Consider the following 18,030-nt stretch of genomic DNA (forward strand, 5'->3'; position numbering starts at 1 on the left):
TGTACACACACAATGTCATGTCTTGGCTCCAGTTCAAGTAAAAGATTTAACACAGGCAGATTTTCTGAATTCCTGTGAAGCATTAACAATACCTGACTGGCGCTGTTAGCCATTTTTTACTGATAAACCTGCCAGAAAATGTACCGCACAATCAGCCTGTAAGGTTATCACAGTGCATAGACCATATAGCAAGTGTAAAGATGGATTACAGCGAAATGAGACAGTTATCTACACAGATTGAAAAGGTAGGTGGAGGCATGTTTAGTGTGTACATGAAGAATTGCACATAAATGGGTTACAAAGCAAACCTGTGGACTGTAGATAAAGATCAAACACGCCTTAGCTAAACATAAAACACAAGGCGGTGCTGCAATACTGAAACTCCAGTTTGTTTTTTACAAGTACAAGGCGGCTAAAGAATGGATTCCCTGAATAAATACAGAAAAGAAATAGGAAACTATACTATACAAATGCCAAACGTAAAGATGACAATAACATTCAGAAAGCCCAACCCTCTGCTCAAACAACTCCTTTAAGAATACAGAAACAAAGCAACTGTCTGAGGCCTGTAACTGGGTTTCACCTGACCTCACCTTACAGGTATGACGTTACACCATGGGTTCACTCACTGGTCAAATAGCCTTCCACAGATGAGGCACCACAAACATCTTCATACATTCTAGTTACTGTTCAAAACTGTGTGTACCCAATAATGTGTTGCGACCCGACAATTTACATTAATTTTTTCATTCTCTAAAATTGGGACATAAAAAGAATTAAACTTTTTTCTCTGAGCAAACTGGTTTCCCATTATCAATGTGCAGTTTGTGTCTCTCATTTTGGTGTTTGCTTTGAGTTTTGCCAATTCAAAAATCTTTTCTAAGGGGGAAAGTAAGCAGAACCCCAAAGGTTTGTCCATGAAATAGTCGACCAACATAAATAAAATGAGAGAAATTGTAAACCACTAGTTTATCACACCTGCCCTGAAGTTATATTCAAAAAAGCAAAAACATCCAGATGTGTTATGGCATCCTCTCCCGAGTCTCTGTCTGGGCCTGTATCCATCAGTAATGTAATTTACACCCAGGTTTAATTAATGACTGAGGTTGTGCGTGGAATGTCACTACTATATAGTGTGCCATTCACAAAAGACCTCTGTGTATCTAATGGCTTTCTCCTATCTGCCAGACTTTGCAGAAACAGAAAACAATAGTGCTGAGAATTACAAGGCAAAGCCATCATGTATGCATACAATCGCATGTAAAAGAGCCTGATTTTTAACATCATGTTCTGACATCTGATCTGTGACAGTTGTGTTCATCCTGCTCTCCCTGTGGGCTGGAGAAAAACATATACTTTACTTGTTTTAAACTTGCCCCAACTAGCATTGAACACAACAGAGTTGCAAGTGTGCATGGTGATATATTTTTCTATCCTTTATTTTCACATACATTTTAAAGATATAGCGTATTATATGCTTAAAGAAGAACTGCCTATAAACCGTCCAGGGGCTTGTAAAGCGTGATCCTTAAGGCAGCAGTATCACTTTATTTAGTAACAAACTGATGTCATTATTTCTAGGATTTTGCTCATCACTATTTGCAATTGTATCTCTGCTCAAAGCCTAAAACGCCCCTTTTTACACTGCCAGTTCAATGCAGGACTGTCACGCCTCAAGGGCAGAATGGTGGGGCAAAGTCGTTCCCCCGCTGAGCCGGCAGTGGAGGTAGCAACAGAGGTGAAACAGCATCTGTGTATACGCAGGACCGGACAGTGGCGTGTGTCTATGTGAAGCTTGCGCTGCTTGTTTGAACGTTGCACCTCTTTGTCTTCCTTAACGCGGGAATGCAATGTAAAAACTGTAATCTGTGTTGCTTATTGGTTAATTGTAAAATGGCAATAACGTTGTAATAGTGGAGCTTCGTTACAGCAAAGTTGCAGAGCCACAATGTAAAAAGGGTAAATGTGTGCTTGTTGCAATGAGGATCATAATTTGAAATATTTTTTAGCTGCTGCTTTACTTACAGCACAAAAATATCAAACATTAAGCTTCAGAGGGGATTGGAGGCCTAAAGGACCAGTTGCAAGCTCAGGTTGGAAAAAAGGTGGCATACAGTGAGGCTTCCAAAGTGGGTTTACTTGAGGAAATGTACTTTCATTCCTGCAATCTTATGAGTTATTTGTACAACATTTTTCAGGATAACCAAAGCCATTTTTGAAATGATGTGCATTTCCTGCTCTGAACTGCAGTCAAGACTCTGGATGGAAACACTGGTGCCAACTAAAACGGCATCTTTATTTTTATACTGTCACATCGTGGTTACTCAGGACGTCATTACTCTTATGAAGTGCAGAGTAAAGTTTTGGTGAGCTAATGGAGCAGAAAATAGGTTATTTTCAGTGACACTGCACTGTTCATGTTGTCAATGTTTAATGTGGAGTTAGTAAGCTATCTGTTTTATGTTTTTAATGTGATGCAATAGAAAACTAGCATCACATGCCACAGACAAACTATCTTTCTGGGACAATAAGTTCCAAATCCACTCATAAGTCCATTCTTTCGTTACTGGTGTTTATAGATGGGGCCAATTAGGCGGATTTGACGCCGCAGCAGAAACATGTCTTAACACACAGCAGGGCACAGATTCAAGATTATATTTAGAACATCTAGTTTTAATAAAAGCAGCTCGGCCCACCCACAAAATGAATGGACACTCACTGGCCAAGAAATCACTTTTACAACAGGGCAATACATTAAAAACCAGTGAGTCTGATGATAGAGGGTAAGTTAGCTTGATGGAAGCAACTTTAAATCGCTATGATGGTGTAAGTCATTTTCTTGCATTGAGGAAGTGTATGAGGGTCCTGTTCTCTACGGAGAATGAATCTTTTAGGTAACTCTCTGTGAACCTGGTAGAGGTCCTTTGAGACAAACCAAAAAATGTGCCTTCAGGACACAAAAAGAGTTCCTGTTTTCTTTGTGCAAGACGACGGGATGTGAAAAAGAAAGCACGGCAGAGACGCATGAGTGTGACTTGATGTAATGCCAGTTGCAGAGGTGTTGTTTGACACCAGCTGGTTTACCTGTGTGTGATTACAGTGTAGCACGTGGCAGAGATACACAGAGGGGAAGAGTCGCAGGTAATGACACCCTGAGGCTTCGCCCTCTTGTATACAACACTGTGGCAGGAATGCAGGGACAGAGAGGAAAATGTTATCATTAGAGGAAACATTCCAGGTGTCAGTGTTGTGCAACATTATGTAGGGTAGAGAATGGGGGACCTGTTTGATTTCTACCACAGTTCATTGGGCCCTATGGTCACATGGTGCAAAAGTTTTTTCCCATGCAAACCCACATGTACCTGTATGTTTCCATGTTGAATTAGTAATACAACATTCCTGTTGGAAGTGAACAGCAGTGTAGGAGGAGGCAGGAATGTAAACAACCATGTCAGGCTTCCACATACAGTAATCACTGTTGATAACGAGCAGTCAGCTCTGAGATCCAGGGTTTGTTTTGTTCCATCTCCATCTTTGGTGATAAATGGAGCTTTTGTCCTGAACTTAAACACGATCACACGTCATTGAATGTTGGCACTTCTTCAGTCTTCTCAGTCTTTTTTCTGTGGAGTTTGAGTTGATAAAATTAAATGTTTTACCCTGAGCATTCTTTAATTTCTATGTTAAGCTAAGTTTGCTTTTGTCAGTGCTATATTTCTACTGTTGAATCTAAAATCAAAAACACTAGTTCAGCATCTAATCAGCAAAAATAATAATTTCATGGGGTTTCATTGCAATCCAGAAGATTTGAAATCAACTTGCGGGCAACCTGCATACTAATGCCTATGTTTGGAATGGCCTTCTCCCTGTGCAAACTCCAAATGTTAACTGATTAATAGTTTAAACTCTGCTATTTTGCTCCACATAAATATATTTGCGAAGCTTCATAATATTTCTCTAAAGCCGATTTTATGTAATGTATCAATCCAGATAGAAAATGTAAAATGTCCTTCAACTCAATGTCCTCATATCTCTAAACGAGACTAAAAAACATAAACAAACTTACTAACAGAGCTTACAGGGTGTTTTTAGTAGGGCTGCAACTAATGACTATTTTGTCATCGATTGCCAAAATGATTAACCGACTAATCGGATGATTCATTGCACAATGACTTAATGGCTCTTCTTTAGCTATCAACTTTTAAATGTAATTTGAGGTTATTTTAAGCATGTCTGAAAAAACAATAAAGACAATAAATATGAGCGCCACATGGAAAAATATGTCTGTTAATAAACTTTGCTACTAATTTGGCTAGTACTGATACAAAAGATGAATAAGAAAATCCAATATCAAGTTTCTGTCCTCTTAAAACTTTGGGCTGGCTATGTGTAAAGGTCGGAGGTTCGATCCCCAGCTCCCTCAAGCTACATGTCAAAGTGTCCTTGGGCAAGACACTAAACCACTGCCCGGTGGCATAGCCAACTGTTATGAATGTGATAACTGAATGACAGTTGGGCAATTTACGTAGCAGCCTCTGCCATCAGTGTATGAATGTGTGTGTTAATGGATGACATGTAGTGTAAAAGCAGCTTTGAGTGGACGCAAAGACTAGAAAAGTGCTATATAAGTACAGTCCATTTACCATTACCATTTAAACCAACGACAAAGTGCTCGTATAGCTAAAAATAAACTAAATGAAAGTACACAAGTCCAACGTGCCTTTGATTCAAATGCTCGTGCATTATCGACGTGTTCGGTCTGCTTTACAAATTTTGCAGCCGATCCTTTTCTTTGCAGCGTTGAGGGTGAAATGCTCCCAGACTCTTAGGCAAGATGGTGTTGCATCAGCCGTTTCCATTTTGCTATGTTTTGTTAACCTGTTGCTGTAGTCGCGTGCGCAACTCTCAGCAGAGATAGTAAGGATGTGAGATGACTCATCCCTCAGCAACTCAGCTCCAGAAAACGATGTTATGTCCACGCACAGCATGAAAAACACACAGTGACGTAACCAACAGTTAGTCTTCAGCAACTAATTTTGTCATTGATTTTTGTCGACAATGTTACATTATCGTTGCAACCCTGGTATATAGTAAAATGTGCATTTCAACAGTTGAAAAGTGATACCATAGTCATCGCTCTGCTGCTCTCAGATTCTCTTTTTTAACAGAAATAAAGTTTCATACTCAAGTAAATATCAGTGATTTCTTGCTTTACTTCTCACCAATTAGGTTAGCAGTTAGCAGCTAACATCAAAATTTCCTGACGTCCTGGAAACCAACTTTGACACAACAATGGCACGGGACTGCACTTGGGTCTTTTGTCAAAACATTTTCAGAGAAAAATGCAAAACTTATCTTAGCTATGTTTGTTGAAGCTCAGAGGCTATAAAACTAAACTATAGAGGCTGTGATTGGTTGTTTTTATATCCCTGGATATAAATACCGAAGAAAGCTGGCAGTCTGTCCAACACGTATAGTCCAAGTTAATAATTGACAGAGAGACTGACCTAGATACCTGTGTGTAGGCGAGTTGGGAGAGGCCAGTGTAATATACTTAATGAGTTCAATGCTTAAATCACTGCTAGGTCTCCTGAGAAACCCTAAAAGAGTAACAAAGGTTATCCAGCCAGCTAAAGAAAACGCATTTAACTGTGGATATGCTCTCTATGTGTGTGTGTGTGTGTGTGTGTGTGTGTGTGTGTGTGTGTGTGTGTGTGTGTGTGTGTGTGTGGCCCTTTTTCAAAAATGCCCCTCAGTCACCAATTAACCCTGCAAGGGCCCACTCTGCCTCAGATCCAGCACTGCTGTCAGTAGCCCATTATTTACTACACATTCCACAAATACCTGAGTTTTCAAATCCAACAAGACGACAGAATAAACCTGAGTTTACATGACAACAACAGTTTTAACATCATGAGTGACAGGAGCTGTAAGACAGCTGATGAACAGTACAGCAAATGTCCACACAAGAAGTTTAGTCTATGTTTGTACCTGACATTTTACCTGATGACTGTGCTGTAATAACTAGCAGAGGGGCGTGGCCTCTGTTTCCACATAAGAATATAGTACGAGTTTCTTCTGTTACTGCAGTCGCTGCTTAAAGTCCCCGTATCTCCACAGGTGGATTTATTGATGTTTTTCTCACATGTCAGGGTGTGACTTAAATCAGAAATGTTTGGACTTGAAAATTAGTCTGTCTGTGCTGTCACACAGCTCATTGGTCATTTGTGGCCAACTGACTACTAAGCCACTGCAAAGGGTTAACTGCACTTCACTTTACAGCTTACTCATTATCTTGAAGTGAGAAAGAAAACAGGGACGGACTTTCAAAAAGAAAAGCATTCAGTGGTGCTCAGCACTCTGGACCACTCACACTGAGTTTGGAAGTCAATTGATATATACTTGATACTGCAATATACTTCCCACTTTTTATTTTACTTTTTCTAAGAAATAGTTTTCCATAATTTATCATTACAGGGCTTTTGGTTTGCTTCTTTTCTTTGTGTAAAAAATAAAATGCTCAATGGGACTATAGGGAGCATCCTTGAAAGGTCCTCGTTTAAAGCATAAACATCACTGAAATGCCATTCAACAGCACTGCACTCTTAGTTTGTCACATAGAAAAGGATAAATCATTATAATGATAATTTATAGTCCTGTCCCTCCATCATTTTGACTGGGCTGAAAGGCAGCATGAACTTCCTGTTCCTTAAAGTAAAAACAATCCAGTACAAACACCTGTGCTGAGCGCTCAGTCCTGTGATTAACGTGCATGAAATAATATGGATTAGACCCTAATGACAATTTACAGGTAGAGTCTAGAGTCTGTGAGACTTTCCTCGGGCTGTAAGTCCACTAAGGCATGAACAACACATATGACAGGGCTGAAGGTTCACTGTGTGATCAGAGCTCCTGTTTACACCAGCTTCAGCAATAATTACCACATTTAACATGCTACCTGCTCCTGCTGCTGCACCACTGAGGAGGATTGGCAAACACAAGACACATCTCACATGACACACAACACTGGCTTTGGTTTGATTAAAATGACTCTGTCTTGCGCTTTAAGCAGATTAGAGAATTCACACAGCAATAGCATATATCTTTGTCTTTTTTTTTTTACTATTAATTCACTTCAGAAGATAAAGAAGCAGCAGAGAAGGAAGAAAACAAACACATGGAATATTCTATAGCTATCATTTATCCCCTCATATATAAACTGTGGAAAGTAATGTGTGTAATCACTGTGTGAACTGTAGCTCAGCTAACACCTCGAGGGTGCCATCACATCATTTCACTTGTGTGGTTTGGTTCAATCAAACTCTGCCTTTTTGTACTGTTCATTTTGGATGATGTAAAAACCACTGAACGCATACTTGGATAACGAATAAACAAGCAGACAGACATGGCTGAAGGGGATGTTTTCTGTCTCAGCAGACTCTGGTGTGGTTTGTTCGTAATGTGCAGGTAAAGCAGCATATTCACAGGATTTCATGACAGAAGTTATATATTATTTTAGCATAACATGAAGTTGTGGTGTGTTTTGCTTGTCTTAGCACATTACTTTGCTGTTAGTACTTTTCCCTTCTCTTAACCCTTTCCAGATTCACGGCGTCCTATTTGTTTTTTACGTCTAGGAACATTGTTCCAAGAACATAAAACACTTAAAACCTCAGAATATGAGAATATAATCATGGGTATTCTTGCTCTTTAAATATTAATTTATCAATTCAATTTAATGGAAGTAATAAAAACAAAATCAGGTCCTTGACTCCATGTTGGCCGGCGACTGCTGTTCCTGGCTCAAGAAGGTGGCGTTGTTTTCCGCTCTTTCACAACAATGACTAATATAAATATACTATAGCTCTTAAAAGTACAATCACTGGTACTTTATATACTGTCCACTTATTCTAAAGCTAGTAAAGAAAGCATGCAAAGTATAAATAACAAAGCCATGAAGGGCAGAAGAGGATGTCAAAGAGTAACAACCAGTGCAGGACGCTCTAAAAACGCGCCGGCAAAGGAGTAGGGTTCATTTGATTTTTGGATACTACATCTTTATTTGATTTTTGCAGGGAATATTGACTGTGATGTTGGACAAAAAACTTTCCACAATCACACAGAAGCTGCTTGAGTGTGAGTTAAGTGAAATACAGGAGATCTATGCAAGCAACAATAGGTGCAAGCCACAGCTTTACAAGACTGAGGGCAGGGGTTTTACCAAATCTAGCCATTAAATAAATAAGTAATGTTCTCAAATTGATAGAAGACACTGTTAAATAAAGATAGGATAAAATACATTCTATTTATTTATGAGCATCTTTTTATTAGGCATCAAAATTGAAAGCCTTGAATGTGAACAACTTGTTAAATGAACCTGATTTTGTCTGCAACTGGGCCTCATAAATATTGAGGCAAACTTATATATAATAGACAGGTAGAGACAGGAGGGGGAAGGTTGTATCAGATAATTACTGTAATCACAATGTTCCACTCATTTTTATGAACACACAGTCATAATACTGTATGTGCAGTGTGATTAATCAACTCAGGTGTTAATGCCAAAACTGTAAGTGTTAACAGAGTAACCACATGATCCTGCCTCATTATACAACTTCAACTTATAGTGTTCCTGTAGGTTCGTGATCAGCAGATAAGCTTTTAAATTAATGCTTAAACATACGTATATCAATTATTCTGTGGTCTGCTTTGCTTTCACGCCACAACCATACCACACTAATTAAATTGGACTGGAACCAAACCATAGTCTCATTTGCGGGTGTTTCAAGAGGCCTAAATGAGACGTGAAAACACCCTTAAAGAAAAAAAGACAAAACTGATTTATAACTTCTACTCACCCAGCATGAGGAGGCTCAGATACGTGGCCATGTTGGACATCTGGATGCCTGGACAATAGGACACCAGGCTGTCTCTTTGGCTGTAACAAACAGACACAAATAATACAAGTGTGACAAAGAAATCAATAAAACATTTAGGGTCTCATTTAGTAAAGCTGCCAGGGTCATGTCAGCCTGCAGTTTCAAACCAGAGGAATTGTTTGTGCAATGTGTGTTTGTGTCTGACTGTGTGTAGACACAAACATTGACAGACAAGAACACACACTGCTCATGTCAAAGACTAAACCAGTGTGACCTCTGAGACAAGGAGAAGTGTTTACAGGAAGGCAAGAAGGACGGACTAAACGAAAGACGCACTTCACAGCGAGGGTTGCTGCTGCAGTCTCTATAAGCCATTGTAGTGAGCGGGAGAACTGCCTTGTTCTCCGACAACTGACAAATAAGATTTCTTCCATTTTCAAGTAGCTTAACCTTTCTCACTAATCATGGTTTGTGATCTAAAGAAGGTCTCTGTTGGAAAGCATTTCTCACACTCAGCTTGGCAATAAGAGCTCCACATGGCCCTGCGCTCACACTGTCAAAGGCAGGAGCACTGAGCACGGACCCCACGACATCTCAGCATCACAGTTCAATGGATTTACATGTGTATTAAGTTCTTTAATACTTCCATAACATTAAGGGATTTGTTTTCTTGACATTAATATGCAAATGTCATATAAGAGCCTGAACGATGTTTTTACTTTTACTTCATCACTATTACAACTTAACACATTTTACTTGCTGCTCACAGTAATTTTCAGATTACCATGTTGTGCATGTTCACCCTGCAGTGATAGTGCAACAGAATATAAGAACTTATTACTACTGTCCAAGGGTTTTCTTTCATGTTTAGGATAATTCATCTGCTTCCCCCACTAAATAAACTATTTAAAAATCCATTGGATTAGTTGGAAAGAGTTATGTATGAAATGCAAAATATCATCCACACTGACAAGTCCATTATTTTTTTAACAGTGCTGTTCTATTAAAAGTGAGACAAGTTCTCACTCATTAGATTTAGATAAAACACTGAAAACTGCTCTAATTTACCTGGTGTAAGTTAACATGCCAGTCATGAACCACAGATTTAAGACAAAGGAACATGTGAGGAAAGGATGGATTTTGCAGGATGCAAAAGTATAAACAGCAAAACATGGAAAAGAAAAAATAAGGTGCACCTGATTCAAGACAAACAAAAACATAAAGGCGGGAAGCAGCCAGAAACTCATCAAAAGCCTCACAAGTTTGCAGGTTTGCACCTGCAAAAATGTTAGAACAGATCTTAAAATACAAGGAGTAACACTACCCAACAAGCATATTGAAAATGCTCAAGTTATTTTTAATAATATGAGTTATTTGAGATGAGGAGAGGTGGTAAACCCACCCTTCTTTGGGCCTGGTGCACAGGGGCCCCTCTTCACTCTGTCTGAGTGGAGAGATTTGCAAAGAGTGCTGAAGTCTCTCTGATACAATAAGGACAGAGATGAGCTGACCAGAAAATATGACAATATTAAAAACTTACTTGATGTTACTAAAATTTCATAAGATGTAAAAAAACAAAAAAAAACAAACCTCCCCCGAGACATTAAGATGAGTAATTGCTATCATTATCATACCTTAAATGACCATTTTTTTAAATTAACTTCTGTGTTACTCCAAAGCCATAAGTTAAGAAACTGTAAAACCACCTGCTGCACTGTTAAACTACTACAATACAGTTACATTTTAACAGCTGCATAGTTAAAGAGTTTACAGTTTAGCCACAGGCGACCTACAGAGGCGGTGACAGCACAAGGTCACATTTGAATCTAAAATCTTTACCACAAGAGTAATCCACCAACAAACAGCCGGATATAAAAAGAGCTGATGTTTTACACATAAAATACGTTTCAGTCCATCCATCAAATAGATGATTGTAGCTTCATACTCACACAGCCACAGGTCACCTCTCCTCTGCACTGCGTGGTCAGATCTGTTAACTCCCAAATGCAGTGTGTCTGTGTGTAGGTTCCTGTCTCCCTGGTGTGTGCACGTGTGCAGGCCCCAAACCCCAATGTGTATATTTACGCGTGCATGCACATGTGTGGTGAGTATGTGCGCCAGAATATGTAAAACAAACTTGAAAGCACAACTGACGGCAGCGATGTAAAAACAGAGGGAACACCGCCGACCAATGGGAACGCAGAGTGTGTGCGGGGACCCCCCTTTCATTTCTCTCCTCCCTCCGCTTCGCCCTCCCTCGCTCCCTCCGGCTCGTCACTGGGGCACTGGGGTGAATGGACAGCTATTCTTATTCTAATTCTTCTGTCACTCTGTGGGCCACTGGCTGAAAGAGGGGAATGGTCTCCAGGCTTTTGGAATGCACCACCCCTTTCTTCTGGACACTGGGGGAAAGTGAACGGTGAGAGAGGCAGAGAGGAGGCCAGAGAGAGAGGGAGGGAGAGAAAGTTAAAAGACGTAGAGAGAGAAGAGAGGGTGGAAAACCTACTAGAAACAAATGGGAAAAAAAGGATAAAGAAGTTACCCTGACAGGGACGGAGGGACATTTTTTTTTATCTGGGTTAAACTAGGCCACAGAGCTTGAGTGCAGTACCACCATCGCCCACTCCACTGCACCAACAAGGACACTTAGCAAGAGGAGCCGACCGACAGATGAAAGGTTCGCCTAACTCTACTGCTATCTGTCCTGAAAGATAAAAACACCCTCTCCATAAAACTGTTCAAGAGTTGGCTGTAGAAGATTTTCCACACATTTTAGTAGAATTCCCAAATATTCAGGAAGAGAGTGATTCAAAGTAGGAATGGGCACTTCAATTTTCATATTCTAATACTGGCATTTAATCATCAAAGAGTACTCGAGAAGTGAAAAGGAGGAGCTTGTATTCCAACACAATATTACTGACATAGTCCTAGGCCCAAGCACTGACTCATTCCAACATGCCACACTCCTCAGAAGCTGCTCTGAGCAATGCAATCTGCATTGTCATCTGCTGCAATAGTAGCGTGTACTTCAGTGCACTAATTTAACAAGGACAAATCTCCAGTCACCTGTTTTAATGATGAGCAGGCTGCCCTGAGTCACAATGGCACATCCCAACATAAGCAAATAAGGGATGAGCAAATCACCTGTTATCTGCCTCCACTGCTTTTCTTCTTGTGCTTTATAAGTGGTTTATCATCGGATAGTTGTTTAAAATTACAACCTTTGAACTTTAGGAAAATAAACTTATTTGAAGAGTAAGCTGAGAAAATGTACACCACATGTTTTTAAGTTAATATAGGGCTAATGCTAGCGGCCAGTTAGCTTTGCTTAGCCTGACTCGGTCCTGGTTTTAGAAAATGAATCAACCAGCAGTTCTAAAGCTGACTTTAAAACATCTAAGTTTTGGTGCTAAGCTATGCTAACTGGCGGTTTGTCCTGCACATGCTTAAATGGGGTTTTTTTTTTAAATCTCTACTTTCTTTAATAGTCATATGTATCACTCGCTTTAAATTTCTGCCCTGGAAACTGTAAACAAAGGCAGCGCGCAGTTAATCGCTTCGTCTGACACCTACCCCCCCCGCGAGCAGTTTCAGGCATTAAAAATAACTATATTATTAATTTCAGTCTGTTTCATAACCAGCGAAAAGCTCCTCACAGTAGCTCTGATGACCTTATATTTGTTTGCGTTGAAGTTCTTATTTTGTTTCCTTTTTTCTTTTAGCCGACTCTTCGTGTAATGAAAAAAAAAAAAGTTCATGAATAAAGTTTTTAAAAAATTCCAAACTTTGCATAAACTACTGGTGCTTAGACAAGATTACAAAAGAGAGAGAAAGAAATGAGAAGGTGGGTGTTTGTGCCTCTACTTGTAAGATGGGTTATATTCATGTGGGGGTTATGTGCATGCATGTGTGTGATTCAGGCTAGCCAAATAATACAAAATTGCAAGGGAGAACAAAGCAGCTTTCACATTCACAGCTCTCTGGTGATGTAACCTTTGAACTCTGCAAAAGAGGGGGATGAAGAGGCTCAACATGTCACACAGCAGCTAAAGAAGAGGCCAGCGTAGCTACTGGTGCAAATGCTGCACTAATTAATTAGAGGTTTCCTGAAACCTTCATCATGTGTAAGTATTTTAATCACTGCACTTCCACTCACTGGCTCCTGTATTGGCGAAATACAGTTGACTTAAATATGCTCCTGATGTATAAAAGTGACACCAGGAGAAAGTCTTCCATCACAAACGTGAAGAGAAAAATCCAGAGCAGTGACTGATTTCAAACATACTAAAGTTGAATACTTTATCAGTCATTCCAGTCTGCTCCTATTTACACATTCTTAATCCTCCACTTCACAAACATGCAGCCATACCGCCAGGTATTAAGGAAAAACTACAGTATCAGTAAAATAAATCTGAGTTAGACCTTCAGCAAAGACTTAAATGCAAACACACACACACACAGTCACGACAACAAGACAAGAGGAAACCTGCAGAAAGTTCATTGCCACCATCATAACTTCTGTTAAGCAGTCAGACAAAGCCAGGAAATCTTGAGACACTAGTCCAAACAATCCCAGGCTCCCATATCTTGGAACTCAATAACATGATAAGCCTGACTCTGTGTGTGTGTCTGAGTTTGTGTACACATCAAACACAGAGCTTCAGACTGCGCTACCAAGCACAATGCCAATATAACGCATCTTGAGTCACAGTTGCTAAATGGGTTTGGATCGTTCAGATGAGCTCATCGAGGAAGTTAGCTTTCCTTTGAAACTATAGGGAAAGCAAAGGTGACTGTAATTACAGCTGCCTCTACCTGCACCACTGTCAGGGATAATGAGATACATCAGATGAATAACACCGGCAACCACAGACCGAGATGTCTGTACAAATTTCCTCTGTCAAATAAGCTCATGTACAACTCCATCAACAATACCCATCATGTTCCATATGTCTTAAGTATTACAACCAGATATCAAGGCAGAGGGCCGCCCTCCTTGAACATGGCTCTAGTTGAATTGTCTGCCTGTTTCCTTGCCACTGTTTGCATTGCTTAGTCATGGTTCAACTGTTGGGTCTCTGTAATATAATGATGATTATAGAGACTTTGGCTAAAGTTTAGACCATAGTCTCTGTAATTATTTAGACTCTAAACGTAGCCTATGTGTAAAGTGTTCAAGTCAAGTTAGCATTCATACTACTACCTTGGAATGACAGAGGCTGGACACTTTACCATTCATCCTTTACTTATACCCTTTTCAACCATTTATCCTTTATATTTAAACTAACTATTCATACACTTTCTCCAATTTTTTTTATTTGATTTATTTGAATTGTGTTTTACTGTTGCTTGAAGGGAGATTAAAGAAGTGAAAATTTCATTGTATGGTGTAACCGCTGTGTTTTTACCGTGCATATGACAATAAACTCTTGAATCTTCTTTGATTACTTTCACCTGAAATTAATTTGCGTCCCCCACTTATAGCTGTTTTTTATCCCATACTTTAAGGTAACACTCAATGATACCAGTAACATTTGGAAGGTATGTCCAGAGATGATTCATTCAGTGATCAGGAAAAACTTGGTGACAACAATGACCAGACTACAATTCAGCCATCTGCTTTACTTGATGGACACAGACCACACAAACACAATGACTTCAATTAAAGGAATTTAATTTAACCTTAGTGTCAAAGTTTAAGCTTTCCTTCAAAAATGTCCTAATCAGCTACATACATTGCCAAAAACGAAAATTTGACTGAAAAAGTCTGAATGTTTACTCCTGATTCATTCATATTACAGTGAAAGAAAGAAGACAGATGACATACTGCTGGGCTTACTTAGCCTTTATTTTTACAACCACCTATGTACTCACAGACCAGTAACCTAGCCAGAGATTGTCTTTGTCTGGTGCTTTTGGGTTGCTCAACTTTTTAGCAAGTCAAGACAGTTTCATTTCTACTGCAACAGCCCAGACAGATTGTCAGCAATGCTAGCATCCTTAGCAGCAGCAAGTCCCTTTACCCATGTCAGTCCTGTGGTTTTTCTTGCTCCTGGTTGGTGCCGACTAGTGTTGTGTCTTAACCTTAATTATATGACCTCTATAGACCTGTTAGGTTTACAATTATCGGCATTTGCAAGCCCCTCCCTGCTGCTAGCACCAAACAAATATTTGGTTTCGCAAAGATTGTTAGCCATAAGGACCTACATATGACAGCAGAGAGCTCCAACTCCATAGTTTACAATAATGTGGCACTGTCTGCAGGACATGTAGTAGAAATTCAAGGCTGAACTGAGCAGTGGTCTGCACTAGAACTGGTTGACATATACTGTAGAAAACGTATTTGTTTAAGAAAGTAGCCTTCTTAATACGATTGGTAATCGGTATATTTTAGCCTTCTACAATCTACCCTGTATCAGTCTGGCTATACCTGGCCCTGCCTTTGAGACAAACAAATACACACACACACACACACACACACACACACACACACACACACACACACACACACACACACCACAACAAAACTTAAGAATGTGAATTTCTTTTCATAAACATGCAGTGCAGTTTCTGTCCTTGTTGTTCTCTGTTTCACTCCAACAACCACACTCTGTATCAGATCTACTCTGAAATCCACTATGCAGTTTAGGTTCTTAAGTGATTTATCACAGAAATTAATCTTTAACCAACCTTGGGAGTTGGGACACACCCAAGATGAAGGCATAAAGCTCATTTGAGGGCATGACCAGACAATAGCAAGTGAGGAGCCTTTGTGATTATTAAATTTAGAGCATACACATTCACCACACTCATGTTTGGACTGGAAAGCCAAGCAATTAGTAAGTGAGAGATGGAAATGAACTGGGCAACTCTGGGTTTGTGCCTCATCATCGTTGGCGACATGCCTGGCAGGAGAGGTAACATAAGGCTACAAATCAGATCTGCAAACAATCAAATTATGACACTAATTGAGTCTTTACAACCTGCTTAACACTCTTTCTGGCACTGACTGATATAAACTCGCCCATTCCTCTTAACAAAACAAGTTAATGTCTATAATAATTTTATGCTTTAATGCCACAGTTACTGCTGCAGCATTAAGTCTGGTAGAGAAGGTCATTGAAATGAGGATTAGCCACGTAGAGCTTTAGCTAAGATCACACGCTGAAAATGAAAGTGTAGCCATGGCACTGACACATATCCTAATGATGTTCAGAGTCCCAAAAGGAAGGAACCTCCTACAAACCTGTAAAATTACTGTTTGACACTCATGCTGGCAAAACGTCTATTACTACACTGTTGGCTACATAAAGACTACAGGAAGTAGTGGGAGTATGAACATTTTCCCTCCCTTACGATTTGTGACCCAATCCAGTGATCCTGTTTCATTTTCTACTCACTGTGTGTTTACATTTCACAATTACATGGCTTAGAAACCCATCTATAACTTATGCTCCTTGGCTGTAATTTATGATAACAAATTTACTTCTTTAAGTGTGTTGCCTCCACTTCATTAATCAGTTAATATTCAACCAGTTAAGCTAATCTGTATAAATTAAGCGAATCATGCTGACTGGTATGCCTGATATTGATGAAATGTATCTTGTTGTTACTGAGTTATGTCTCAGATTTGAAAGCCTTTTATTATAGTTTTGGAAGTAATCTAAAAAGCAGACGGGCAATCAATGGGTAGAGAAACTTCCTGCTTATACAAGACATAGGCGGGGTTTCTGGGCGACTTTCTCACTAACACATAAGGAAATTGCATTTCCTGTTATAGATGAGGCTATCTGTGATGTGATGTTTCCAGAGTAAATGTCCCCTAAATGTGTGTGCATGTGTTTGTTGGTGTGTTTGTGATGATGCATAATTAAACTGTCATAGTACATTTGTGTGAGAGGTTGATGTGATGAAATGTGATTATGATTAGCTGACAAACCTAGGCAGGCTGCAAAGACATCAATTTGAGCATTTTAATTTAACATTTAAAATACTATATATATATGTCTAAATACTTAGTAATCAATAAATTATTTTTCAGATAATAAACATTTTATTATTTGATTATTATATATATATATATATATATATATATATATATAATTATTTATTTATTTTATTCCGAGAAACAAACTGGAAAAAAAGGGCAAAAGAGACAGACGTGAAAAAGATGTAGCTGTAATCTGTCTCTCGTGTCAGCGTGCTGCAAACAAGGCTTGATTTATATCAGGGGAAATGTCTATGAGTCTCAGCCCGCAGAGGCCCTGACGGAGGCTCAGATATCAAAGACGCACTGATAGAGCGTAAGGTGGTAGACAGCAGCAAGCAGTCTCAGGAGAGGCTACCTGATCTATAGATTATTCAAACACAAAGACACAAATCCTACCTGACCTCTACATTTGCCCTACTGCTCAGCCTACATCACCAGTGGGATTACAGTTAAATCAAATCTACTGAATCAAAATTGGAGCATCTGAGAACTTCCATTACGCACAAAAACATTAGAACCATCAGTCACACCTGCTATTTACCAGTGGCTTTGCACTGTGTAATACTCATGTTCTTACAATTTACAGTGCTGACAGCCATTTCAGCTTTAAATACACTTTTCCTACATCCATCAGCCCACTTGTTTCAGTTCACTAAAGAACATAATATAAATCAACTAACAGAGACTTTAAAATATTATGATTAGTAATCTGGGACTTTTTCCCTTTAAAATTAATAAAATAATTGGATTTTAAAACTCATGATTGATACATTACGACTTTTGTAATATATCTATTTGATTATACTGAGAAGGACATCATACATTCAGCTTTAGGGCAGGATTGGCCTTAACAAATAGTCTTATCAAAGCAGACAGTTCATTTATTTGAGTTACACAAGCAAACCGACTGGTGGGGTCCTTTAACAAAACAGATCTAAAGTCAACAGTGTGTCTTCACAATATGTCATAAAAAGCCATATATGGGTCAATCTATACTTCATTAGGAAAAGCAGCCACCAACCAGTGACCCTCTTACACACATGGCCAGCTAGTTAGGGTCTGGGTGCCCCATGGATCCTCTTAACCCTTCAGGTTAGAGCTGATCCCAATAGTAGGGCAAGAGGCCAGGTCCTTGAGCTGATTAAAGTTAGACTAAGCCTT

The 18,030-nt window shown here is 39.3% G+C and overlaps 1 protein-coding gene across 1 annotated transcript in view; it reads right to left on the reverse strand.

The window, feature by feature from the left end:
• lamb2l (laminin, beta 2-like) overlaps positions 1-18,030 on the reverse strand; it is a 59,776-nt gene that overhangs the window by 40,171 nt on the left and 1,575 nt on the right. The window contains exon 2 of the mRNA XM_069659610.1: positions 8,859-8,938. Within this exon, the coding sequence (XP_069515711.1) occupies positions 8,859-8,898 (40 nt within the window). The 5' untranslated portion in view covers positions 8,899-8,938. The remainder of the gene's footprint in view (positions 1-8,858; positions 8,939-18,030) is intronic.

Source organism: Semicossyphus pulcher, unplaced genomic scaffold (genome assembly GCF_022749685.1).
Source record: "Semicossyphus pulcher isolate SPU_LCO1_2020_fin unplaced genomic scaffold, fSemPul1.0.p SCAF_13, whole genome shotgun sequence".
Taxonomy (NCBI): domain Eukaryota; kingdom Metazoa; phylum Chordata; class Actinopteri; order Labriformes; family Labridae; genus Semicossyphus; species Semicossyphus pulcher.